The sequence below is a fragment of the Manis javanica genome, chromosome 3, assembly GCF_040802235.1.
Source record: "Manis javanica isolate MJ-LG chromosome 3, MJ_LKY, whole genome shotgun sequence".
NCBI lineage: Eukaryota > Metazoa > Chordata > Mammalia > Pholidota > Manidae > Manis > Manis javanica.
In genome coordinates this window covers 166512460-166539881 of record NC_133158.1, presented here as the reverse complement: position 1 = coordinate 166539881, position 27422 = coordinate 166512460, and the positions used below count along the sequence as shown (strand labels likewise).

Here is a 27422-nt window from a genome sequence, read left to right as displayed (position 1 = left end):
AATCAGGAGAAACTGGTACAGATATTGCTGTTTTAAAGAAAACAAGAAGCTTTTAAGAACTAGTTTTTAATGTCAAATTATATGATGTGTTATTAAAGTTTATGATACCTATGTTAACCATTTGGACACATATGATAATGAATAACAAATGTGAATCTAAATTTTCAAAACAGGAAAACTTCAAGTCTGCAGAGTAGAGGAAGTAAGTGAGCTAATATGATTTAATCCATTCATTCAACAGGTATTTATTGAGGGAGTTAAAAAAAAAATCTAAGAGAAGAGATAAAAAAGTACAAAGGTACATAATATCATGTACAAAGTGATCAATGGCACCAAAAGGTACAAATAAAACCTCTGTTTGTGAGAGAAAGATAGATAGATGGGGTAGCATTTGGCCAGGCAAGAAGAAGGTCCCTCTGTTAAGTCAAGCTGGTAGGTGAAGTGGCTCGTGCGGCTGGAGGTAAGAGGAGTTAGGTAGGCTGGGTCCTGTCCCGACCCTGAACACTTGCCTGAGGAATTTGAACTTTATTCTTTAGTCATTTCTAGCACTCTTCATGACCTGTAGTGTAGCTTGCTCCCAGCTTGATGAATGAAGCCATTGACGTTTTTTTTTTTTGAGCAGACAACTGACAAACTCCAATTTTTGCTTTAGGGAGATTAATTTCTGTAGAAGGAATGAGAGGGATGGGGGAGACCTATGATAAGCGTTCCAGTCAAGAGCGTGACGCAACGTTTACTGAGTTAATCCTACTATGTGCCTAGCTCTCAGTAAGTACTTAATCCCCAGAATAACCCTTTGAAGAGGGAAGAGTAAATACAGCATTCCCATTTTACTGTTTAAAAAACAGGTTAAAAAGGCTGAGTAACTTGAACAAATCAGACGTGTAAAAGTAGACTCAGCCTCCAACCTAAGTCTGTCTCATAAGCTCATGCCTTTTTAAAAACAAAAAACAAAAAAACTATAACATGTTAAAACTACTCAACGAAGGATGAACTTAACAAGGACAATGACTGGGAATGGAAAGGAAGGAAGAGAGAGAACAGAGTTCAGCAGAATCAGAAGGATGTGGCAACTGAAAACAGTACTAGGACAAGGAATTTTAAAGGGTCAACTTTTCTAGCCCCGATACCAGAATATGGCTGTGAACTCAGCTTCAGAAAGGAAGGTAGGGAATTAAGTTTTGAAATTTACTGTTTGAAATGACAGCAAAACATCCAACTAAGAGGAGGTACGTTCACTTTTTCCAAAGTGTGAAAACCACGTATAGGTCATCACCAACACACGCAGAACTGGAAGCATCGCTCCTCAGTTACAGGCACATACTAAAGACATTCCCTCTGGCTGCTCAGCCTTTGCTCAAGGGGCTTCTACTCCTTCCACATTTCTGCCTTTCCCCTTTGTCTTCATTCACAGCTCATTCCCCAGGAAGGCCTTGCCTGACTCCCCTTTCCTCATCTCAGCTCTTTTGTCCCAGTGCCTCTCTTCTTTTCCTGGTCTCCTCCAGACTGAGCTGCTGGAGGGTTGGGGCTCTCTTCACCTTGACCCTTGTGTGGTCTCTGAGGCTATCTCTGACCCTCGAAAAATATCTGTTGACAGACTGATTCCTTTTGTTGCCCAGGTAAACAACTCCCCTGTCACAGTTTTTTCTTAGGGCAGCTCAGTTAACCTCAAGACCAGGAAATCATCTTCCTCATCCCATTACCAGGGTATTTTCATGCAGTTTACTCACTGTAAAGAGTTCCCTTGAAACAGAGCTAACAACCAGTGAAAGATTTACAAATTTCCTAGTGTCGATCAACATTTTCACAAGCCCACTTATTGGGGAGGCGGGACCCTTTATTGAACCAGCTTTCTCAGAGCAAACAGTGTTCTTTCTTAAAAGTAGGATTTTTGTGTGTGGTGTGTGGATTGGGGTAGAGGGCACGTGGATATTATTGGGGGAGTCTCTAATACACCTCTTGATTCCTTTTGAACAAGGTAGTTTTGAGGTCCACTGAACTGTCAAATTCCATTTTATTTTCTTCTCACAGGGAGGTTCCCTTGCGCATCACGGGATGTGGAAGTCCGTTTGTTGGGGGGAGTTTAATTCCCAAGCGGATTTGGGGATTTCGGGAGGCCCGCGGTACTGGGGTTTCAAGGCTGCTCAGAGCCACACCTGAAGCTACACATGGCGAGTGCCTGGGCTCCTAAAGCCGCAAAGAAGAGGAAAGAGTCAGGAGCTCGGTCGGCCTCCGCCTCCCGGGTTCGTGGAGGCGGGGCTGCCCGTGGGGCCCGGGTGGGGTGGGGGCGGGGCGAGCCGGGCCGAGGCGCGGGGGCGGGGCCAGGCTCGCGGCGGCCCCAGCCTAGGCCCCCGCTGGGCTCCGCCTCGCCGGCTACGCAGGCGGCAGGGCTGCGGCACGGGCCGGGCGGCACCATGGCGGCGGCGGCGGCGCCTGCTGCTGCGGCGGCTTCTTCCGAGGCGCCGGCGGCGACTGCGACGGCAGAGCCCGAGGCCGGGAACGAGGACAGTCGCGAAGTCCGCGTGCTGCAGAGCCTGCGGGGCAAGATCTGTAAGCGAGGGCCCGGTTGAGGAGACCCAGACCGCGGCAGCGGCGGCGGCCGGGGGCTGAGGGGGCGGCGGGCGCGCGGAGACGGGAAGGACCGGGGCCGGGCGAGGCGCGCGGGCAGGACTCTCACGGGGGAGGCGGGGAGGGGGCCGCTCTGGGGAGGCGTCGCCTCGACGGCGCGGCGTGGGCTGGGGCTTCCTCTGTGCGGAGGGAGTGAAGAGCAGGGGATCTGCCCGGGAGGGGGGACGCTGGCGTGAGGCGTGAGGCTCCGGGGCCCGGCCTGGACACGGGGGCGGCTGGGCCGGGGGCGTGAGGCGCTTCCGGCCGCCCTCAGACGCAGGCCTCCGGGCGGCTGCTGGCGCCCGGGAGCGGCCCCGAGGTGGGAGCCGAGTGGTAATTGCCAGGAGGCGCGGCCGGAGGGGGGTGAGGAGGGCGGGGAAGTGGGGCTGGCCCGAAAGGAGGGGGCTGCCTGTTTCCTGGGCTTTCGAGCCTGTGCGAGGTTGAAAAAGGCGCCCTGAGCTGGAGGAAACAGGCCGCCCTGGGACGCGAGTGGCCACCGCACCGGGTGTCCGCGAGCGAGCGAGCGTGCGGGGAGGGGCTCGGGGCCGGACACCTGTACTCGCCCCACCTCGCTGCGGTGGGGACTTGAATCGGGAGACGGCGTGATTGACAGGCACTTGAGGCAGGATGTAGTGGCTTCCTGTGAGCAGGTCTCACAACACAGTCATCCAGCCCTCACTTAACCCACTTAATTCCTTTCCTTCTCATGCATTTAAGTGTTACTGTTGTGAGCGAGCCACACTAGTTGGCTTACTACAGACTTTTTGCTCAGAGACAGACCGTTTGAGTTGAGTCGTTTGGATCTTTATTTTTGAAATGACCCCTTGGCATCAGGTTGCTCTTTTTACAGTAGTTTATTCAGAAGAAACTTTTTTTTTTTCCTGTTTGTAAGATAGATCGATAAAACTGATTTTTGTTTTTGTCAAAAATCAGTTTTATTTTCTTTATTCAGTATCCTTAGGTTGGAAACGTACTTCGTATTTTATGTAAGTAACCCTTAGTTACGAGGTGTACTTTTTACTTTGTATGAAGAAAATCGCTTTGTATTAAAATAGCTAACAATGCTCTTTTTTGCACAGGATGTAAAACTTCCCTCTTCCATCTCCCCGCGACCCTCCTTACCCAGAATGACTCAGGAGACACGGGCCCACGCAAGAGACTTTATTATCTGAAGGAGAGAGTGGCTGCCCCAGAGGGGGGTGGGGAGAGAGAGGGAGCAGCTGAGAGCAGCGGGACGCAGAGAGAGAGAGAGCAGGGAGAGCAGGGGGACAGACAGACAAGAGACAAAGAGAGGGAGAGGGCAGCAGAGAGACAGACAGACACACAGAAAGGGTGGGGGGGGGGCAGCAGCGTGGTGCCTTTTATTGTGGATCCGCTTGGCCTGCTGCTTTGGGGGAGGGTGGGGATGTTTAGAGATAAGGCTGGGTAAGCCCAGTCAAGCCCCAGGCAAGCCCAGGCATAATTCTCACAGGCTTATGTGCTTGGGACCATGGGGCAAATGGAAGATAAATTACTATATTCTTACATCCCTCCCTTTTCTGTTTTATAAGTGGTAGAGGATTTGGGAAGGGGTGAAGGTCAGTCTTCAGTAAATGCTTCCTGCTGATTAGGGGCAAAGAAGTTCATTTTTGTACTGATGGGGGTTGGTCCTCAGATGAGTCCTTGGTCTGCAGTGGCGGTGGCATTTTCCAGGTTCAATAAGGATCATCATTTTTGGAGAGGGGTTGGTAATCCTGTAATATAAGCTGGTTAAGGTTTGGTTAGAATTTTTTTGCATTTGGGCTGATTGCTATGTTTACATAGGGTGGCTGAATTATTAGCATTCTTTGGGGACATATGTGTAGACAGAAAAGCAACCTGTAGGGCAAAGGGAATCCTTGATGGTGCAATCTTTTGGACAGTCTGAAAGAGAAGAAAGGGCTGGCATTGGGAAGATAGGTCTGGTGAGAGAATAAGTGTTGAGACCAGGGTTAATGATCTTGAAGCATGAGGCATGGCGGTTGTAAGGGAGGTCTTAGGACTCCGTGCGGGCAGAAACTTCTTCAGCGATGAGTGGAAGTGGAGATGAGCAGCGTGAAATGCGAGAGTAAGAGGTCCCGTCAGGGTGGAGGAGTAGGAACCTGTGGGAGATTCGGTGGGAGGAGAATAAGCTGAGACAAACAGCTTAAGGTGGGAGATGTGTATCTAATGGAGAAGACCCTGGAGTTTAACTGCAGTTGGCGTGGAAAGGATTATTGTGTATGGTCTTTGCCATTTGGGAGTTGGGGATGGTGTTGCTTGGTGTTTGGAATGGACATGGTTTGGAGAAGTTTTTTCCTGTCTATGGTAAATGCCTTGTAGCATGGGGAGAGCTGAACTCCCAGGTAAGTGACCTGAGTGGCGGACAGTTGAACTTTGGAGGGTGAGACCCGATAGCCGTGTTCTGAGAGAAAGTTTAAAAGGAGAATAGTATCCTGTTGAGAGGTTTGTAGGGAGGGACTGTGCAGGAGGAGATCATCTACATATTGAAGAAGGGTGGAGCTCGAGAGTGTAAGGGATTTGAGGTATTGTGCTAGAGTCTGTCCAAAAAGGTGGGGACTAACTTTAAAGCCTTGGGGAAGGACTTATTAAGTGTTCTCTGAATATTAAAAAGTAACAACATAAGGAATCTCCTGCCTCGATTTTTCTCTGGGAAAAATCTGGGATACCGGTGTCTTGGTCTGGGATCATATCAAAAGGCTGCTTGTTCAGCTCCCAAGGAGGGCTAAGGTATTGTCTATTTGCTAAAGAATCCTGCCTTTTACTATGCCGTCTACAGCTGGGTTTGCATGCTAAGTTAGTTGCTCAGTTTGCAAAATAACCTCGTCAGATCTGAAGGAGAAAAGACAGCACATAGGCTTGGGCCTTTTAGTATGCTAAAGTAAATCTTATACACAATTACAAATGATTAGCATAATAAAACATGTGCTACTCTTCTTTATCTGGGGAACATTAATTTATCTCACTCAAGAATGATTCTAGAGTTTAATGTTCAACATAGTTTTAGTAGGGGGGGGTGTTTCTTAGCATGTAGTTACATTGCTCTGACTACAAATATCCTGCCTTGCATTCTACAGAGGCTCTCACCTTATTCCAAGCCTATGGTCCCTGTCTCATTCTCCCCTCTACAGATGGAGACCTTAGCTGCTGCTAGGGAACAGGGGCGACGACCGCTCTGGCTGCTTCATGCTGAGAGGGGCGCAGTAAAGGGTGCAGCTAGGTCTCCATCACTGGTCAGTTAAGAGGGCCTCGGAAGGTTGGTGCTTTTATTCTGGGTTTCATTTCTATTACTATTTGCAGTTTTGTGGCTTCTAGGCAAGATAGAACAAATTGTTATTAGGTTAAGTAGCAACATCTGGAGTTGGATTTTCCATTCTGGAAGGACAAACTTGCTGAGATTAAGAATGCATGACTGAATATGAGAACTAGAAATATTAAGAGTCTAATTGAGAATTATAGCCAGGTATCATGGGGAAACTAGAATTCTGGATCGAGTTTACATCTCAATGACTAGTATTAGGATTTAGTATAGATAAGACTGCATTATTGAAACAATACTTTTCTCTAAAATCACCCTCATTTTTATTAGAAGTAACCAGGTTAAGAAAATAATTAACAGTTGGCTTGATTATTTGTGTAAGTACAGCAAGAAGAGTAATTGATTACATGGGATCTTTTAAATGTGCTTTGCTGGAACTTTTTATAAGGAATTTCAGATTGAACTTTTAAGGGTTTCTTGAGACCGGACAGCTAAGCCAGACTTGCCATCAGGTTGTGTCTGCAGTACCTGTAGATTTGGGTGAATTCCTCTCTTCTTGAGGTTCCCAAGACATTCCTGAGTTTCCTTCACCTGCCAGGAAGTGACCTTCCTTACTCACCTGGTAAGGCTGCTAGGAACTCTGTAAGCAAGGTACCAGGCCAGTTCTTCTAAGGGGCTTTGTTGGCTTTATAAAGTCAATCTTAGTTCCTTAAAGCTGTCTGTTCATATCTGAGTTTACACACATGTCTCTCAGGTATGATGTTCCAGTCAAAGCCTTGGTAATATAACCGGTGTTTTTAATTGGTCCCCTTACAAGGAAAGCAGATTCTTATTGAACTTATGCAAATAAGCATAGTGCCATGAAATATAAAAAGTCACTGAGAGTTTTTAAATTCTGGAGGGATCAGGTAGAGAGAAAGATAAAGTTTCAATTGTGGTTATAAAGGCAGTCATTTACTAAACTGTTGTCAGCGTAAGAGAAAAAGTTTGAAACACTATCAACATTTGAAACAAAAAGCTACAAAATTATCTTCCTTAGTTTACTTAATCCTATGTAACTAATACCTGTTCTGCTGAAATCTAGTTTTTTACTAGTTTAGCAGTAATAAAACAGTGAGTATAGATGACAAAAGACTTACAAATGACAGTGGTTAAAGATTTGATGAGAGCTTACTGTAAGACAGTTGTCATAAGGAAATTTGGATATTTCTGTAACATAAAACATTCAGTAACAAAGTTTAGCATCATTCTCTGTGATAGTGCCTTCCAGGAAATTAAGCAGGTAAAACAAGCTAAATTAGCCAAATACTTTCTCCAATGAGAAAAAATTCCTCTGACATGTTCCAGGGGCCCTCTGGAAAATATCAGAGTGAACTAGAGGTAAAAAGCACTTTTTTGCATTTGATTTTGGGAAGTTGTTAAAAGTTTTAAGGCACTTGCTTAAATAGTTATTCACATTAGTCAAAGCTACACTTCACTTTAAGCATTTTTTCTTTGAAAGATTTAACAGATACTATCAACTTAAATGACTTTAGGAAAACTTAGGCAGCTGATAACCATAAGGACATATCTATTTCAGTTCAACTTAAATTAGCATTAATGCTTAATATCCTCTATTAGAATTTTCTGGAAATTTTAGAATGCCCAATTTTTACAAGCGCTTGTCTTTAAATCAATTTTTATTAATACCATCCAGAGGTAGAAAAAAATTTTTCATTTACACACTTAGACACAAACGTATAGATTGAGACATAATGATACAGTGAGAGGACAGACAGAGCTCCTGGTGTGAGCTAGAAGGGGACAAGAGAGCACATGGTGGTGCATTGTCTAGGAGTTTTATAGGCAGTTGAGGATATTTGGGAATGTGAAAAAGCTTAGGGGTGTGTACTTTAAGGCAAGTAGTAGGTGTTTAGGATTGCAGGGGAGACAGAGAGCTTGGTTCGGAGGTAGAAGAAAGCCTGGATATATGGGATCTCTTCCCATTTGCCCGTACACTCACAGAAGTTGTATAAGTCATGGAGAATTTTAGGATCTAAAGAGCCATTGGGGGGGCCATTTAGACTGATTGTCCAAGGGATATTGTGGCCAGATCTCATTACAGTAGCGAACAGGTTTGAGGTCTGGAGTGAGGTGGAGGGGCTTTAGATTATTGAGTAAGCACCCTAGTGGTGAATCTGGGAATGGAGGAGCCAGATCCCATGGTGAGAACGAGACCATTCAGAAGTCGCTGAGGCATCCCTGAGTGATTGAGAAGGTCGCGGAGAAGACCAGGCACAGTTAGGGGGTCGTCACCACCTCTAACTTGGGGGTCGAGGCGAAAACGCCAGGGAGCTCGGTACCTGGTACCAGGAGTTTTCAAGTTGAGTAGAAACGTAGATAAAGGGAGACCGGGCCTCAGTGGATGAGGATTCTCACCATGGGGAGGCAGAGAAGGGTCAACTATGGGGATCAACCATGACTCTGAAAGTCGTGGTTGGGGGTGCCCCTGTCACAGAGGAGCCCTTGGGGGTGCCAGACACTCAATGGTCACTTCCCAGGTTCCAAAGGGACATTTAAGTTGGCCATGAAGGGGAGACTCACCAAATCGAAGGCCGGTGTTGGGTGAGAAGACGAGCCGGGGAAATGGACGGTGAGCCTGTCCGTGGAGGAGGATTGGACAGTGAGGGTTCCCAGAGCAACTCAGGCTCCCGGTGGAAGAGCAAAGTCAATGGGAGAGCCTCATCCAAGTCATGGCACCAATGAAAGGGTATCTCGCCATGACCCTCCTTACCCAGAATGACTCAGGAGACACGGGCCCACGCAAGAGACTTTATTATCTGAAGGAGAGAGTGGCTGCCCCAGAGGGGGGTGGGGGGAGAGAGAGGGAGCAGCAGAGAGCAGCGGGAAACGCAGAGAGAGAGAGAGAGCAGGGAGAGCAGGGGGACAGACAGACAAGAGACAAAGAGAGGGAGAGGGCAGCAGAGAGACAGACAGACACACAGAAAGGGTGGGTGGGGGGGGGGCGGGCAGCAGCATGGTGCCTTTTATTGTGGATCCGCTTGGCCTGCTGCTTTGGGGGAGGGTCGGGATGTTTAGAGATACGGCGGGTAAGCCCAGTCAAGCCCCAGGCAAGCCCAGGCATAATTCTCACAGGTTTATGTGCTTGGGACCATGGGGCAAATGGAGGATAAATTACTATATTCTTTCATTCCTGAATAGTGATATTATTGATTGAGTTTTGATTCTCCCACTTTCCTCTTTTAAGGTTCCTCCCCCTTTTCAAGTATTTGGGATTTTCTTAAACCTCAGAAACAGACATGTTACATTTTTCACCTTTTTATTCCCAGAAGTAGTCCTAGAGCTCTTAGTAGATTACAGTTCTTAAAATCTGGAAAATGACACCAGAGTAGTAGATCTTGTTAAGATTTTAGTTCCTAACATTCTAGGGTATAAAATCTCTTCAGAATTTAGATTGTCTTGTACTTAATATTTGAATATCTCTAATATTTGGGAAAACTATTAAATGGGCCCGACTTTGCCCCCTTGATCTAATTTTCCAAATTTTTACCCATTTAAACTTTAGTATCACCTGATGCTAGGCATAGCTGCAGGTCATGTCATTGAACTACATACACATCTGTTTTGGAATTGAGAGTTAGGGTTAGGCAGTTTCCAGAAGGACTTAGGTGCCCTGCACTTTCACCTGCTCCATCGCAAAGATACCACAGTAAGGGATATCAGTGTGAGTGAACTTGGGCCTACAAATAAAAAACAACTTTGTTTCTATGCTTAGAGCAGCCCCACTACCCTGACTTGGAGATTGATTATCCAGGCCCTGGGAATTACATTACCACTTTAACCAGAGTTAAAGTATTGCCTATTAATTCATTGAGTGTCTTCTTTTTTCTTGGATTGCTCAGTTTATAGCTCTGGTCATTGAGTGCTGTTTCTTTCCCATTCTTTCAACTGTTGTAATCCAGAGTCGGTTGACCAACACTGTAAAGAGATGTTTTCTGTTTCTCTGAAACTGACATATGGGTTTTGCAGGGTTGCAGCTTGGAGCCTGGAAGAGTCTTTTAACAGGTACTAAAGTTACAGAAATGGGATAATGGTGGTTCTGACAGTCATGAAGATATTTAAACAATCTGAGGGTGGAGGGTAACCATGTCAGCTAGAATTCTCTTCCATCATATGGGGGAGACCTAGGGAAAACTTGATAGTCCCCACCAGCTTAGAGATGTGTTGGCAGATTCCAAACTGCTGATTGAGAGCCTCAGATCTGGAGAATTAGAAATCCATAGGGCTGAAAGTTAGCCTAATAGGAAATGTTCATTTTCCTGGTCTTGGGTAGGACCCTTCAATTCCAAGTCATACCAGTAAAAAGTAAGGATGGATTGATTTGTATCTTTAAAGTTCTGGAAATAATAGTCCACAACCTTCAGGGGTTTCATTCCAGTATTTATTAATTTTCCCATATACTTCACAAGGTGAAAACCCATTTGTGGTCATTTTCAAGCAATCAATTCACATTAGTAAATTCAGTGTTGCTGACAATGTTTTGTCTTATATGCTGATTCCCAATTCCCTAGGTCATTTTAGTGCCCTAGGAAACCACAGCAGTTCCAAATGTACTGCCTCCTTAATGTTCAAGGGGTGTTGGATGTCCTAGAGTTCAAATGAACTCTTGATAGGGAAAATTAAGGGTATACACCAGACTCCATCCTTTGGTCCATACTTAATGTGCAGTGAGTGGCAGGTATGCTTGCTCACCTGAAGCACTTTTGTATTGCTTCCCTCCCCATCCAGCAAAAGAGGGCGATTAGGGCTTTCTCCTTTATACTTTGGCTTCATGCTGTTATTTTGTGGTATCGTCCTTTTTGATTACTGTTTTCTGTTAAGTTTGCTCTTGTCCAGTTAAATCAGATTATAAAAACGTTGATGAAAGAGTCCGTGCCACTTTACACACCACTTTATGTGCTCAAGGGAAACCAGTTTGATAAGGGAGGAGCAAAATCTGACAAGTTGTGTGAAGAGTGAGATGTGTGGGATCATGATGTGTCCCAAAAGCTCACTTGGTCTCCCTGATAGTTTCAGGTGAAGAATGACTTAGGGTTATTTGGCAAAATAGGACCTGAGGGGTCTGATTAATTGCTTGAGTTTATAGGTTAGTCACCTGGGTATGATCTTTGCTTTATTTCCAACTTTTGTTAACCTTTGTGTGCCTCTGTATTCTCGTATGTAAAATGGGTATAGTAAAAACACTTTGTCTCACAAGATTGATTTCAGGATTTAATAAATCCTCTTCAAATATTTCTCCCCTCTCCAGGAGATGGGTCAGACATGGACCATCTCTGAGGAAGAAGTAGAAAAGGAAATAAAAACTAATCCTTATCTGATGTTCTTATCTAACATATACTGGCTTTTCCTGGTGTACAAACGTGATTAGAATCAGAAGACCTGTATTGTGTATCATATGTTGTTAATTATTCATGTGACTTTAGGCAGCTCACTTACCTTTGAGCTTGTCTTCTTCATCTTTAAAATGGGAATAATGCTTCATCACTAGCTATTTGTGTATATTGTTTTCTCTACCTGGGAATGTCTTTCTTCTTTCCTTCACCTCATATTTATGTCAGGGAACTCCTGCTCACCCTTCAAAAGTCTGCTCCATGTCATCTCCTTCTTTGGGGCACTGCTGTCCCCATCCCTGGAGAGAATGTTGGGGCTATTGTACTGCTGGGAAATCATAATTTCTTGTCCATTTCATTATAGCACATTTCAGAGATCATTTATTTTCCCCATTAGACTGTGAGTTCTTCCAAGGTAGAACTCAATGTTGTTCTTATTTTTCTTTTTTAATTGTATTAGTTACACTATGACAGAATAAGCCTTTGGAAGATGCCATACATCTCCGTTATCATCAGGAAGTTTTGAGAAACCAGATATGAAAGTGTTTTGTAAATTTTACAGCTAAACAAACTAGAAGATAATAGTATTATTAAAATAAACTACATGGGTGTGGCAGGAAGTTCATCCCTTTCAAAATCACAGTGCCAGCTGAGCTTAGATTTGAACTGGTGCCAAAGTTGCCTCATTAGAAAAAAATATTAAATATTTCTAAATGCTTTGATAGCTTTTTTTTTACTTTTTTTTTATTAAGGTATGATTGATATACACTCTTGTGAAGGTTTCACGTGAGAAAACAATGTGGTTACTACATTTACCCATATTATCAAGTCCCCACCCATACCCCAATGCAGTCACTGTCCATCAGTGCAGCAAGTTGCCAGAGATCCACTGTTTCCCTTCTCTGTGATACACTGTTCTCCCAGTGATCCCCCACACCATGTGTACTAAACATAAATACCCCTCAATCCCCTTCTCCCTCCCTCCACACCCACCCTCCCACACCCCTCCCCTTTGGTAACCACTAGTTGATTCTTGGAGTCTCTGAGTCTGCTGCCATTCTTTTCCTTCAGTTTTGCTTCATTGTTATACTCCACAAATGAGGGAAATCATTTGGTATTTGTCTTTTTGATAGCTTATTATTAGGGGATTTGAATATTGTTACCTGACTATATTACATGAATATTGTTGCAGATTTGTTCTGAGTCTGGAAAAAAGAAAATCTCATAGTCATACACATTAACTTTTTATTTGTTATGGTAGATTTGGGTTTCTTGGTAATAAAGTATAAATCAAAACATTTTATTGATCATGCAATAGAATTGAGAAATGAAAAAGTTTATGCTAAGAATTAAGTATTATCAGATATTTGAAATAAGTTATTCAATAAATTAATAGAAAGAGGGAAAGATTACAGAAAGGTTTGTTCATACCAAGAATTCCTTATTGTCATAAATTTGAAATGAGATGATGAATTATTTAGGACGGAGGAAGAATACATGTTTCAGATGGGTAGAAATGAGAGAAAAGAGTTCTTTGTAAAGTTTGCAGAGCAGTCTGGTAATCATTTGCTCTCAGGAAGACAGGAGGTAAACCTCAATGAGTTCATAGTGTTTTTTTGTTTTTGTTAACTAAGTTCTTTGAATAGACTTTAAGAGACTGTGGAACTAATGTAGCTTAAATAAAACTATTGTTTTATCCTTTAGTCATGGATGCTAATCTTGTTTCCTTGTTTATGTGCTTTATGGAGTTGGTTGGTAATATCAGATTACACGTTTTATCTACTAAAGTTCTGTGCTCTTTTGAAAGCTGCTAACAATTTTGTTACATAGTCATTGACTAAATTAAGAAACTATATACATGAAAAAATTGATATATCTTTAGCTTTGTATGTCATTTTAGTCATCAAAAAATCCCTAGCTAAAATAATATACCTTATAAGGTTATACCAATATACATACAAATATTAGTGAACAATAATTGACAAATTTTTACTGTGAGCTTGGTTATAAGGATATCTTTAATGACAGAATGACTTTGGGCAAATTCTTTAACTTTGCTGAGCTCCCATTTTCTTGTAAAATGAAAGGTTTGGATGTGGGTTTTTTATATCCCTTCTAACACTAAGTCTTTGATTACTGCTTTTTAACTTGAACCATTTACTTTAAGACAGTACATCATATGCTTTTATTTTAGTGTTTAAATGTATGTATACCTGATTTGCATAAGATGTACTACTTTAAAAATATTTAAGGTTAGATTGTTTGAATCTTAAAAATGTTTTTTCTGTAATCATTAATTTATACAGCAGTAAATAGTAGATATCTGAGTGTCTGTTAGGGTACTAGCCCACTGGACTATGAATTGGGTCTAAGCTGTGAATAGGATGAAAAAGGTCAGTCATTACTAGTCATCCTAAAGTCTATGCTAAGCAGTAGTTGCTCTTAGACACCTGTATTCTTAGAGAATTATGCGTTTTAGAGCTGGAAGGTAGACAGCACATCTTGTTCTGTCCCTCATTTTACAAATGAAGAAGTTGACACCTAGAAACTTGAAGTGTCACACAGTTAATGGCCTATTGGGCACTAGTCCACACACTATCAGAGTTCTTTCTAAAATGCTGTGTAGGGTGAATTCATTAGTATGAATGCTGCATATGTACCACATTTAGTGTGTGAAGATTACTATCTAGTAAATCCAAGTGGTAGTAATAGATTTTCATTGTGCTGTCCATACATGCATATGCTCCTTGTTTAGAACTTTGTGAATTGCTTAGGATTAGTGATGGAACTGTGGTTGTGACCGAGGGGAAGACTGAGCCTGAATGTTTACCTGTTTCTGCTGTGCTCTAACTCAGCTGTTCTCAGGTCTGACTACCCATCAGTGTCACCTGTAAACTTAAGAATTCTCATGCCAAGATCTGCTCCAGAACAACTGAGTCAGAATTTCCAGGATGGTACCTGGACATCTGTAGGTTTGAAACGTTCCACGGGGGGTGCTAATGGGCAGTTAGGATGGTGAACCTCTGCTTTTGCCAGTTGAAGACTGGTCACAAACTACCTAAATGATAGCAGCCTATTGTGTATGGCCATTTAAAGAGTACCAGCAGAAAATCTGGTGTAGTGAAAGGGAGGTTTTAATTTATTTATTTTTAAGATTTATTTATTTATTTGATTAGATAATTCAAATACCTGGCACAAAACTCAAAAGGTACAAGAGTATACATTGAAAAGTAAGGGTTTGTTTTTTTTTACTTCTCTTGTCCCCTATCCATTCCCTGTCCAGAAGCAAGCATTACCAGTTTCTTGTATATCTTCACAGAGATTATTTATAAATATAAGTGTATGAATATTTATATCTCTCTCATCAATGTACAAATCATACCAAAATATACACAATGTTTGTATCTTGATGTTTTTACACTTAATAGTACTTGAAGATTTTACATATCCATGTACATAGGAAGTTGCCTCATTTTTTAACAGCTGTCTAATATTTCATCATCTGGATATACCAGTTTATTTAACTAGTTCCCACTGGCGGGCATGTAGATTGTTTCCTTTCTTTGCTCTTGCAACTGTTATTGTAATAGATAACCTTGGTATAACATCTTTAATAGGAGTACATGTGTATATCTGTAAGATAAATTCTTAGATATTAAATTGATGAATGTATGTGTGGTTTTTATTTTATAAAGGTAATGCCAAATTGCTTTTCAAAGAACTATAGCAATCTACTCCCACCAACAGTATAAATGCCTGTTTCTTCATACCCACATAGTGTATATTTTTAAACTTCTTGATCTTCTTGTCTTAAGATGAAAAGGAATGTCTAGTCTATAGTTTTAATTTGCACTTTGAGAATCTCAGTATTTTTATTTCTATTTTTTTGGTGAACCTGTTTATTTTGATTATACTTTTTTCTTCAGGATTATCAATCTTCTAACTGATTTGTGGGACTGCTCTATGAAGTAAGAGAGCTATTTTTTTAGTGGAAAGATTTTTAAAAATTTGATGCTTTGGCTCATACCTGTGTTTATTTATTTATGTATTTTTCTTAGGATTTGTTTCTTAAAATGATTAAAATAAATAGGATTTTTGTTGCATACTGGTGATACTTATGTGAATGATTTATAAACTGACAGGAATTACACAAATCCATCTTTTTTTAAACTGTGGGACCAACTGTCATCTAGAACTCTCAATTTTTTTTTGTATCGTTAGTATACAAGTACATGAGCAACACTGTGGTTACTAAATTCTTTCCCCATTATCAAGTCCCCACCACATACCCCATTACAGTCACTGTCCATCAGTGTAGTGAGATGCTACAGAGTCACTACTTGCCTTCTCTGTACTATACTGCCTTCCCCATGCCCCCCCATACATTATGTGTGCCAATCATAATGCCCTTTATTCCCCTTCTCCCTCTCTTCCCACCCCCCACCTCCCAGTCTCTTTCCCTTTGGCAACTGTCAGTCCATTCTTGGATTCTGTGAGTCTGCTGCTGCTGTTTTGTTCCTTCAGTTTTTGCTTTGTTCTTATGCTCCACAGATGAGTGAAATCATTTGGTACTGTGTTTATTCTTAAGGAGTGGTTGATTGTGAGATCCAGTGAGGGTAGTAAGTTTCATCTACTTTTTTGATTTCTGATACTAGAATAGAGATGGAAAAGAAGAGCTGGTTGAGGAAAGGTAAGTGAAAAGACTTATAAACAGGAGTAAAAAGACAGACAATGGATTGGGAGAAGATATTTGCATCAAGTCCAGACCAGACCCATCCCCATATCCCCCCACTTACAGAACACTTGTGTGCCAGGCACTTTTAAAGCATTTTAAGCAGAGTAATTAATTTAACCCTCATGGTAACTGTGAGTACAGTTATTATGCACATCTTACAGATGAAAATACTGAGGCACAGAATAGCTAAACCAAGTAATTTGAGGAAGATCAAACAGTTACTGAATGGTGGAGCTGATATTTAAACTGGACACACTGGCTTTAGAGTCCATTCTGTTAACTCTTAACCTTTTATGCTCTGTGCTGTGCCTCTGTTCGTTAGTGTCCAGAAAATATAAAAAGTTCATACAAATTTTAAAAAGAAAACCACTAGAAAAATGCCAAGAAAAAAATAAATGTCTTTGTAAATAGACATTTCACAGGAATAGGAGGTACAGAAGGTCAGTTAATATAAGAAAATACTGGTAAGCTTAATTAGGGAAATACAAAATTTAAAAAGCCATCAGTTTGTAAAAAAAGAAAAGCTTGATGATGTCAATATTTGGTGAGAGTTTAGGGAAACAGGTACTTTCCTCACTGTTGTGAGTTTATATTGGTAAAGGAGTGTTGGAGAGCATTTTGGCAGTATCTTAAAAATTTATGTATATACCTATGTGTTTGTACTTCTGCATATCTCCCCCACAGAAACACTTATACATTTACAGAGGAGGTATATGCAAAGATTTTCATGTTACCCTGTTGGTAAAACAGAACAATTAGAAACAATTTAAGTGTCCATTAGTTGGAAAATGGCTGAGTAATATGTTCATAACATATTCTGTTCAGCTAAAAGGAATGAGGTGCATCTGTAGTATGAGAGGAAAGAACTTCAAGACTTATTGTTGAGTAAAAAGTAGCAAACTGTTAGAGCAACTATTATGCACATAACTATTATGCACAACATGTAATATGTTTATCTTGTCTACATGTATAAGGGAAAATGTACAGAGATTTAAAAAGATGTACCACATTGCTTACCTCTGGTGACAAAGGGAATCAACTGTATTTGTAAGGGTTTAATTTTCTACAGTGAGTAATTATATATTAGTTATGTTATAAAAAATGGCTATATAAAAAGAATTTGATACAATATTAATCTTAAACTGTGAGAGCCTCTCTTGCCTTACTGTTGAAGAAAATAAGGATGATCAAATGTTAGTTAGGCTTTTTAATATTTTGACTGCACATTGAAATAAAGTCAACTTTTCTGTCAGTATTTCTGCCAAGTTTTTATTTTGATATATTTTCAAACAGAAAAGTTTGTAAGGATAGTATAGTGAATTCCCATATGCTTTGCCTGTTTTCATCAATTGTGTTCAAAAAGTTGACTTTTAAAAAAAATTCTGCTTTGTTTCAGAGTACTGTAGTAAAAAGAATAATTTTAATCCTTTGTGTGAGTGGTGCAGAACCTCTTACTTTTGAATTTGGACAATTCTACTTTATATAAAATTTTCTTAGTGGATGGGGGAAGTGAACTAACATTTACTATTTACTCTTCTACAGGTACGATGTTAGGATGCTTTGCAAATCTTTTCGTTTAACCCAATTTCATGAAGATTATTATTCCTACGCTAGCAAAGAAAAAGACAGAAAAGTTATTTGCTCAGGTTTCAAAGTGGCAGAGCCAGGTTTTCAGAAGCTCATTAAGTTACCATAGTCCATGGCCTTCTCTCTACCAAGTTACTTGTTAGATGGTGGATTGGAAAGAACTGATGGCATATTTCTGTTGTTAAGAATTTGATAATTATCCCTAAGTTGGTTATGGTCTAATCTAATTCGGTATCTATGTTACTTTATATAAAATTGGAATGTTGGAATGCTATAAAAATTTATCTTTAGTGTAATTAGAACAATTAGAGGCAATGTAAGTTGTCAAGAAGTTCATAATTATCCCTAAGTTAGTTATGACCTAATGTAATTGAATATCTATTTTACTTTATATAAAATTAGAATGTTGGAATGCTATAAAAATTTATCTTTAGTATTGTTAGGGGAGTCACAAAATGTTGCTCATCTGTCTGCATGACTTTGCTCATGTGGGTTTGTGCTTGTGAGTGGCTGTCCTAGAGTACACACATACATACCCATACACCTGTACATGCACCTGTGTGCGTGAAGCTTCTTTATCTTCAGGTGCCACTTTTTTCGAGAAACACTAGATAATGGGTCCTGTTTTGTCTTCCTGGATGCTATCATCACCAGAAATAGCAGTCCTGTCCCATATATGCCTTGCCTGTGTAGCCCTTACTTAGTTTTGCCACCACCTAGCTTTGGGCCCTTCAGTTACTTGCCATGCCGGGCTCTCTTGGTCAGCTGAGGAGCCTTGCCCAGCTTCATGTAGCTTTAGGAACCATTGGCCTACCCTAGGAGAGATTCCTACCATTTGTGTTTCAGAGTTTGGTTTGCTACTTGAGTGGGGGCTGCAGGGGACTTAGGGATCAGCACATGTTCAGAAGTGAAACCAGAAGTGGGTAAGGCAAACCACAGGAAGATCCTGCCCGCAACTTAGTGACGTGCCTGGCAGTACCTTGCGAAACTTGCCTTTTCATGTACAATAGTTGCCTAACTTCTTATTCTGGACTAAGCTCCAGTCAGAGGTGATTAATATGACAGCAATATAGATAACCGTATGATAACTATTATGCACATAATTTGTGTAAAACAACAGGCCCTTAATTATGTTCTGTGAGACTTCCTCACTGAGGAGTTGCAGCTTACCTAGTAGGACATTTTTGAGAAATTGCTTTGCAGTTTATGCTTTAATCTTGACTTTTTCCTTTTTCAAGAATTCTACTTACATATCGTTCAGGTTTGATAGCCACAAGAACAGTTCTTGGCTCACTGAATCTACGTTAACCACTGAAATATACTGGATTCCTGGAGTGCTTGCTCAGTGGTATTACCTTGTTTTTAGGCACTTTAATGATTGCATGGTACCTTATTTCTATGATGGAATAGGAGCGCAGTGTTAGTGAAACTTTATTATTCCCAATTTCTTCAACCTCCAGGTCCCAGGTTAATATAGTGCCTGTTCTTAGGCAGAACCAGATTTCTCATAAGAATCATGTAATGTGTTGATTTTTAAAAAATTATCTGTTGAGTGGGATTATAGAATCTTGGATTATATTTTTGAAAGATAATTTATCATTCATTGGAAGTGAAAAAAATTGCTTAATCCAGTTGTCTGATCATTTTAATTTATGCATTGGAAAATCCTTCTACAGTATACAAAGTCATCCAACCTTTTCACAGGGTTAGAAAAAGTACTGTTCCCAATTTATAGAAGAGGAAGCTGAGGCTCGGAGAGCTTATGTGATTACTAGAAAAGTAACAAAAAACTATGCTTTCAAGATGCTACATTATCATTTATCATTCAGTTGATTTCTAGCAGTAAATATTCTAGCAGTCACCATATTTCTGTTCGTACCATTTCTTGTTCTTTGCCTGAACAGTATCACAAGTGTACAACTTTCCATTTCAGGGTGCCAACTAAGGAGGGAAATAACAGCTATGTAACTTTTTTCTCTTCGATAGTTCTCTGGTGCCCCTACCTCCCCACCCATCTTTTTGCTACTATACTCTTGAGGCGATCTGTTTTATTACAGACTGTACTCTGAAGAGGGTGAATATGCGACTCTTTGGAAGGTCATGTGTGATCAGGGCAGTTCTTCTGTTCTTTCTACATTGAGAACTAAAGATAAATGAACAAGAGAGAGTTCTTATCTGTGTGTGAGAGTTCTTTATCCTGTGCAAAATATTTATTGGGTATATAGAAATCAATTGAAGAATAATGTAGCATGTTGAAAGCATGGTTTTCTGTTACTTTTCTAGTAATCACCTAAGCTCTCTGAGCCTCAGCTTCCTCTTCTATAAATAGGAAATAGTACTTTTTCTAATTTTCAAAAAGTGCTTGTGAAAAGACTGGATGACTTGATATGCCGCCTGGCCCATTGTGCTCTGTTAAGCATGGGCTGTAACATAAGCAGTAGTGGTACTCATGGTTTTCTTGATGAACAATTAATTTAATAAAAATGTATATCTACTTCTTAGGGTGTTCATCACACGAAACTGGCAATAGGCAGCAATATCTAAAAACATTTTAAATCAGCATTATGATATGCTCTTTAAATTTCAACTTATCTCTCAGAATTTTAAAGCTATGGAGAACCTAGAAGATTAACTAGCTGAGGGGTTTGCAACTCCCATCTACAGAGACGAGGCATGAAGTATAAGGCCAGGGTGGGGACTGCTATGATTTAGTAAGGGAGTGCCTGTCTAGTTTCTGCTCAGAAGCATGTTGCCATATCTTTATTTATTAAAGAGAAACTGGAAATAGGGGGTTATTATTAACTATCCCAGTTTCTAGATACTATATTAATACTATGCAGGCCAAACAACATAAATCTCTGGCTAGCTAACCCCCAATTTATGTCCTCTAATACAGTTCAAACCCCTCATTTTAGAGATAAGAAGCCTGAGGTATAGGAAGGCCAGGCATTTTACCATCTATTTCCTATAACAAAAATGTATTACTTCTGTAATAAAAATTTCATTAAAAAAAATAAATGTGCTCATCTGCTGTATCCATTTGTTAAATTACAGATTTATCTTTGTTTTGGACCTAATGCTTGGATGAAGGAAATTATGCGCAGAAGCTATTTTCAGGAATCTCTAACCAAGGAAGAGTACTGCTAGTTAGTATTACCTAGTGCTTACTCTGTTCTAAGCACTGGGGTTACTACAATGACCTCACAACAATCTTGAAGCATTATAGTTACCTCTTTTTATGCAGGAGGTTGAGACTAAGGATGTACAGATTGCCAAATACAAAGGTCATATTGAAACTCAGAACTGTCTCCAAAATGAATTCATTTAACTTGCTATACTATATATGTTTTCAAAATTATGTGTACCTTTTACTTTGCAAAAATTGAAATTAAACTTTATAAGAAAATTTAAAAAACCTTTTGATGTGTTTACATTATGTATGATTGTCTTAAATATAGTTAGATGGCATAATAGCATTTTAATTTTACTCTAAACTTATCAAAACCAAGACAAATTTTTTTCATGCCTCATTTTTGTTTAATATCATTAGTGTACAATTACTTGAACAACATTATGGTTACTAGACTGCCCCCATTATCAGGTCCCCCCCACATACCCCATTACTGTCACTTTCCATTAGCATAGTAAGATGCTATAGAATCACTGCTTGTCTTGTCTGTGTTGTACTGCCTTCCCCATGCCCCACCCCCACATTATGTGTGCTAATCGTAATGCCCCGTTTTCCCCCTTATCCCTCCCCTCCCACCCAACCTTCCCCAGTCCCTTTCACCTTGGTAACTGTTAGTCCATTCTTGGTTTCTGTGAGTCCGCTGCTGTTTAGTTCCTTCAGTTTTTTTTCTGTTATACCCCACATATGAGTGAAATCATTTGGTAGTTGTGTTTCTCCACTTGGCTTATTTCACTGAGCATAATACCCTCTAGCTCCATCCATGTTGTTGCAAATGGTAGGATTTGTTTTCTTCTTATGGCTGAATAATATTCCATTGTGTATATGTACCACATCGTCTTTATCCATTCATCTACTGATGGACACTTAGGTTGCTTCCATTTCTTTGCTATTGTAAATAGTACTGCAATAAACATAGGGGTGCATCTGTCTTTTTCAAACTGGGCTGCTGTATTCTTTTTTTTAAAAATTTTTTATTAAGGTATGATTGATATACACTCTTGTGAAGGTTTCACATGAAAAAACAATGTGGTTACTACATGTACCCATATTATCAAGTCCCCACCCATACCCCAATGCAGTCACTGTCCATCAGTGCAGCAAGTTGCCAGAGATCCACTATGTGCCATGTCTGTGCTACACTGTACTCCCCATGACTCCCCACACCATGTGTACTAAACATAATACCCCTTAGTCCCCTTCTCCCTCCCTCTGCACTCACGCTCCCACACCCCTCCCCTTTGGTAACCACTAGTTAATTCTTGGAGTCTCTAAGTCTGCTGCCATTTTTTTCCTTCAGTTTTGCTTCATTGTTACACTCCAAAAATGAGGGAAATCATTTGGCATTTGTCTTTCTCCGCCTGGCTTATTTCACTGAGCATAATGTCCTCAAGCTCCATCCATGTTGTTGCAAATGGTAGGATCTGTTTCTTTCTTATGGCTGAATAATATTCCATTGTGTATATGTACCACATCTTATTTATCCATTCATCTACAAATGGACACTTAGGTTGCTTCCATATGTTGGCTATTGTAAAAAGTGCTGCGATGAACATAGGGATGCATCTGTCTTTTTGAATCTGAGAAGTTGTATTCTTTGGGTATATTCCAAGAAGTGGGATTCCATGGTCAAATGGTATTTTTATCTTAAGCTTTTTGAGGAACCTCCGTATTGCTTTCCACAATGGTTGAACTAATTTCCATTCCCACCAACAGTGTAGGAGGGTTCCCCTTTCTCCACAACTTTGTCAACGTTTGTTGTTGTTTGTCTTTTGGATGGTTGTTATCTTTACTGGTATGTGGTGATATCTCATTGTGGTTTTAATTTGCATTTCTCCGATGACGAGCGATGTGGAGCATCTTTTCATGTGTCTGTTGGCCATCTGAATTTCTTCTTTGGAGAACTGTCTGTTCAGCTCTTCTGCCCATTTTTTATTTTCATTTTTATTTTGGTATCATTAACAATTACATGAAGAACATTATGTTTACTAGGCTCCCCCCTTCACCAAGTCCCCCCCCACAAACCCCATTACAGTCACTGTCCATCAGCATAGGAAGATGCTATAGAATCACTACTTGTCTTCTCTGTGTTGTGCGGCTCTCTCTGTGCCGCGACATGATACATGCTAATTGTAAGGCCCCCTTACATGCCAGAAGAGAATGATATGATATATTTAATGCAGTGAAATAGAAGGGCCTTGAACCAAGAATACTGTATCCAGCATGATTATAATTTAAATATGAAGGAAGGATTAAACCATTCCCAGACAAGCAGAAGTTGAGGGAATTTACCTCACACAAACCACCTCTACAGGGTATTTTAGAGGGACTGCTGTAGATGGAAGCACTCCTAAGGCTAAATAGATGTCACCAGAGAAAAGAAAATCACAACAAAGAAAGCAGACCAACCAAATACTAACTAAAGCCAAAAAATAAAATCAACTACCCATAAAAAGCAGTCAAAGAAAACACAAAAGAGCCCAGAAAAAAAAAGCCAACATACGAAGAATGGAGGAGGAGGAGTAAGAAGGGAGAGAAATAAAGAAACATCAGACAGTGTTTATAATAGCTCAATAAGCAAGTTAAGTTAGACGATAAGATAGTGAAGAAGCTAACATTGAACCTTTGGCACCACGAACCTAAAGCCTGCAATGGCAAGAAGTACATGTCTTTCAATAATCACCCTAAATATAAATGGACTGAATGCACCAATCAAAAGACACAGAGTAATAGAATGGGTAAAAAAGCAAGACCTATCTATATGCTGCTTACAAGAGACTTACCTCAAACCCAAAGAAATGCGCAGACTAAAAGGCAAGGGATGGAAAAAGATATTTCATGCAAACAACAGGGAGAAAACAGTTGTTGAAGTACTAGTATCAGACAAAGTAGACTTCAAAACAAAGAAAGTAACAAGAGATAAAGAAGGACATTACATAATGATAAGGGGTCAGTCCAACAAGAGGATATAACCATTGTAAGTGTATATACACCCAATACAGGAACAACACCATACGTGAAAAAAATACTAACAGAATTAAAGGAGGAAATAGACTGCAATGCATTCATTCTAGGAGACTTCAACACACCACTCACTCCAAAGGACAGATCACCAGACAGAAAATAAGTAAGGACACAGAGACGTTGAACAACACACTAGAACACATGGACCTAATAGACATCTACAGAACTCTATATCCAAAAGCAACAGGATACACGTTCTTCTCAAGTGCACATGGAACATTCTCTAGAATAGACCACATACAAGGCCACAAAAAGAGCCTCAGTAAATTCAAAAAGATTGAAATTCTACCAACCAACTTCTCAGACCACAAAGGTATAAAACTAGAAGTAAATTGTACAAAGAAAGCAAAAAGGCTCACAAACACTTGCAGGCTTAACAACATGCTCCTAAATAATCAATGGATCAACAACCAAATTAAAATAGAGATCAAGCAATATGTGGAAACAAGTCACAACAACAAAAAGCCCCAACTTCTGTGGGATACAGCGAAAGCAGTTTTAAGAGGAAAGTATATAGCAATCCAGGCATATTTAAAGAAGGAAGAACAATCCCAAATGAATACTCTAAAGGCACAATTATCAAAATTGGAAACAAAAGAACAAATGAGGCCTAAAGTCAGCAGAAGGAGTGACAGAATAAAGATCCAAGAAGAAATAAATAAAATTGAGAAGAATAAAACAATAGAAAAAAATCAATGAAACCAAGAGCTGGTTCTTTGAGAAAATAAAGTAGATAAGCCTCTAGCCAGATGTAGTAAGAGAAAAAAAGAACACACATCAACAGAATCAGAAATGAGAAAGGAAAAATCATGACAGACCCCACAGAAATACAAAGAATTATTAGAGACTACTGTGAAAACCTATATCCTAATCTGGAAAACCTAGAAGAAATGGACAACTTCCTAGAAAAATACAACCTTCCAAGACTGACCAAGGAAGAAACACAAAATCTAAACAAACCAATTACCAGCAAAGAAATTGAAGTGGTAATCAAAAAACTACCCAAGGCAAAAAAAATCCCTGGCCAGATGGATTTACCTCGAAATTTTATCAGACATACAGAGAAGACATAATACCCATTCTCCTTAAAGTTTTCCAAAAAATAGAAGAGGAGGGAATACTCCCAAACTCATTCTATGAAGCCAACATCACCCTAATACCAAAACCAGGCAAGGACCCCACCAAAAAAGAAAATTACAGACCAATATCCCTGATGAACGTAGATGCAAAAACACTCAACAAAATATTAGCAAACCGAATTCAAAAATACATCAAAAGGATCATACACCATGACCAAGTGGGATTCATCTCAGAGATGCAAGGATGGTATAACATTCGAAAGTCAATCAACATCATCCATCACCTAAAAAAAAGGACAAAAACCACATGATCATCTCCATAGATGCTGAAAAAGCATTCGACAAAATTCAACATTCATTCATGATAAAAACTTTCAACAAAATGGGTACAGTGGGCAAGTACCTCAGCATAATAAGGGCCATATATGATAAACCCACAGCTAACATCATACTGAACAGTGCAAAGCTGAAAGCCTTTACTCTGAAATCAGGAACAAGATAGGGATGCCCACTCTCCTCTGCCCATTTTTTAATTGGATTATTTGCTTTTTGTTTGTTGAGGTGTGTGAACTCTATATATTTTGGGTGTCAACCGTTTATCAGATCTGTCATTTATGAATATATTCTCCCATACTGTAGGATACCTTTTTGTTCTATTGATGGTGTCCTTTGCTGTACAGAAGCTCTTCAACTTGATATATAGTCCCAGTTGTTCATTTTGCTTTTGTTTCCCTTGCCCAGGGAGATACATTCATGAACAAGTTGCTCATGTTTATGTCCAAGAGACTTTTGCCTATGTTTTATTCTAAGAGTTTTATGGTTTCATGACTTACATTCAGGTCTTTGATCCATTTCAAATTTACTTTTGTATATGGGGTTAGACAGTGATCCAGTTTCATTCTCTTACATGTTGCTGTCCAGTTTTGCCAGCACCATCTGTTGAAGAGTCTGTCATTTCCCCATTGTGTGTCCTTGGCTCCTTTATCATATATTAATTGACCATATATGTTTGGGTTTATATCTGGACTCTCTAGTCTGTCCCACTGGTCTATGTGTCTGTTCTTCTGCCCGTACCAAATTGTCTTGATTACTATGGCTTTGTAGTAGAGCTTGAAGTTGGGGAGCGAGATCCTCCCCACTTTATTCTTCCTTCTCAGGATTGCTTTGGCTATTTGGGGTCTTTGGTGTTTCCATATGAGTGTTTGAACTGGTCATTCGTTGAAGAATGCTGTTGGTAATTTAAAAGGGACTGCATCAAATCTGTATATTGCTTTAGGCAGGATGGCCATTTTGATTATATTAATTCTTCCTAGCCAAGAGCATGGGATGAGTTTCCATTTGTTGGTGTCCTCTTTAATTTCTCTTAAGAGTGTCCTATAGTTTTCACAGTATAGGTCTTTCACTTCCTTGGTTAGGTTCATTCCTAGGTATTTTATTCTTTTTGATGCTATTGTGAATGGAATTGTTTTCCTGATTTCTCTTTCTATTAGTTCATTGTTAGTGTATAGGAAAGCCACAGATTTCTGTGTATTCATTTTGTATCCTGCAACTTTGCTGAATTCAGATATTAGTTCTAGTAGTTTTGGAGTGGAGTCTTCATGGTTTTTTATGTACAATATCATGTTATCTGCAAATAGTGACAGTTTGACTTATTCTTTACCAATCTGGATTCCTTGTATTTCCTTGTTTTGTTTAATTGTTGTGGCTAGGATCTCCAGTACTATGTTGAGTAACAGTGGGGAGAGTGGGCATCCCTGTCTTGTTCCCCATCTCAGAGGAAAAGCTTTCCGCTTCTTGCTGTTCAATATGTTGTTGGCTGTGGGTTCATCATATATGGCCTTTATTATGTTGAGGTACTTGCCCTCTATACCCATTTTGTTGAGTGTTTTTATCATGAATGGATGTTGAATTTTGTCAGATGCTTTTTCAGCATCTATGGAGATGATCATGTGGTTTCTGTCCTTATTTTTGTTGATGTGGTGGATAATGTTGATGGATTTTCTCATGTACCATCCTTGCATCCCTGAGATGAATCCCACTTGGTCATGGTGTATGATCCTTTTGATGTGTTTTTGGATTCGGTTTGGTACTGTTTTATTGAGTATTTTTGCATCTGCGCTCATCAGGGATATTGGTCTGTAATTTTCTTATTTGGTGGGGTCTTTGCCTGGTTTTGGTATTAGGGTGATGTTGGCTTCATAGAATAAGTTTGGGAGTATTCCTTCCTCTTCTATTTTTTGGAAAACTTTAAGGAGAATGGGTATTATATCTTCTCTGTATATCTGATAAAATTTTGAGGTAAATCCATCTGGCCAGGATTTTTTTTTTGTTTTGGGTAGTTTTTTGATTACCACTTCAATTTCTTTGCTGGTAATTGGTTTGTTTAGATTTTGTGTTTCTTCCTTGGTCAGTCTTGGAAGGTTGTATTTTTCTAGGAAGTTGTCCATTTCTTCTAGGTTTTCCAGCTTGTTAGCATACAGGTTTTCATAGTATTATGTATTAATTCTTTGTTATTTCTGTGGGGTCCATCGTGATT

At 40.0% G+C, this 27422-nt stretch overlaps 1 protein-coding gene across 2 annotated transcripts in view; it reads left to right on the top strand.

Annotated features, from left to right (window-relative positions):
- The first annotated feature begins 2153 nt into the window (after positions 1 to 2153).
- Positions 2154 to 27422, top strand: part of RASA2 (RAS p21 protein activator 2) — a 174966-nt gene continuing 149697 nt past the window's right edge. For both annotated transcript variants that reach the window (XM_037022944.2, XM_037022943.2), the window contains exon 1: positions 2154 to 2550. In XM_037022944.2, coding sequence (XP_036878839.2) covers positions 2169 to 2550 — 382 coding nt within the window. In that variant the 5' untranslated portion in view covers positions 2154 to 2168. The remainder of the gene's footprint in view (positions 2551 to 27422) is intronic.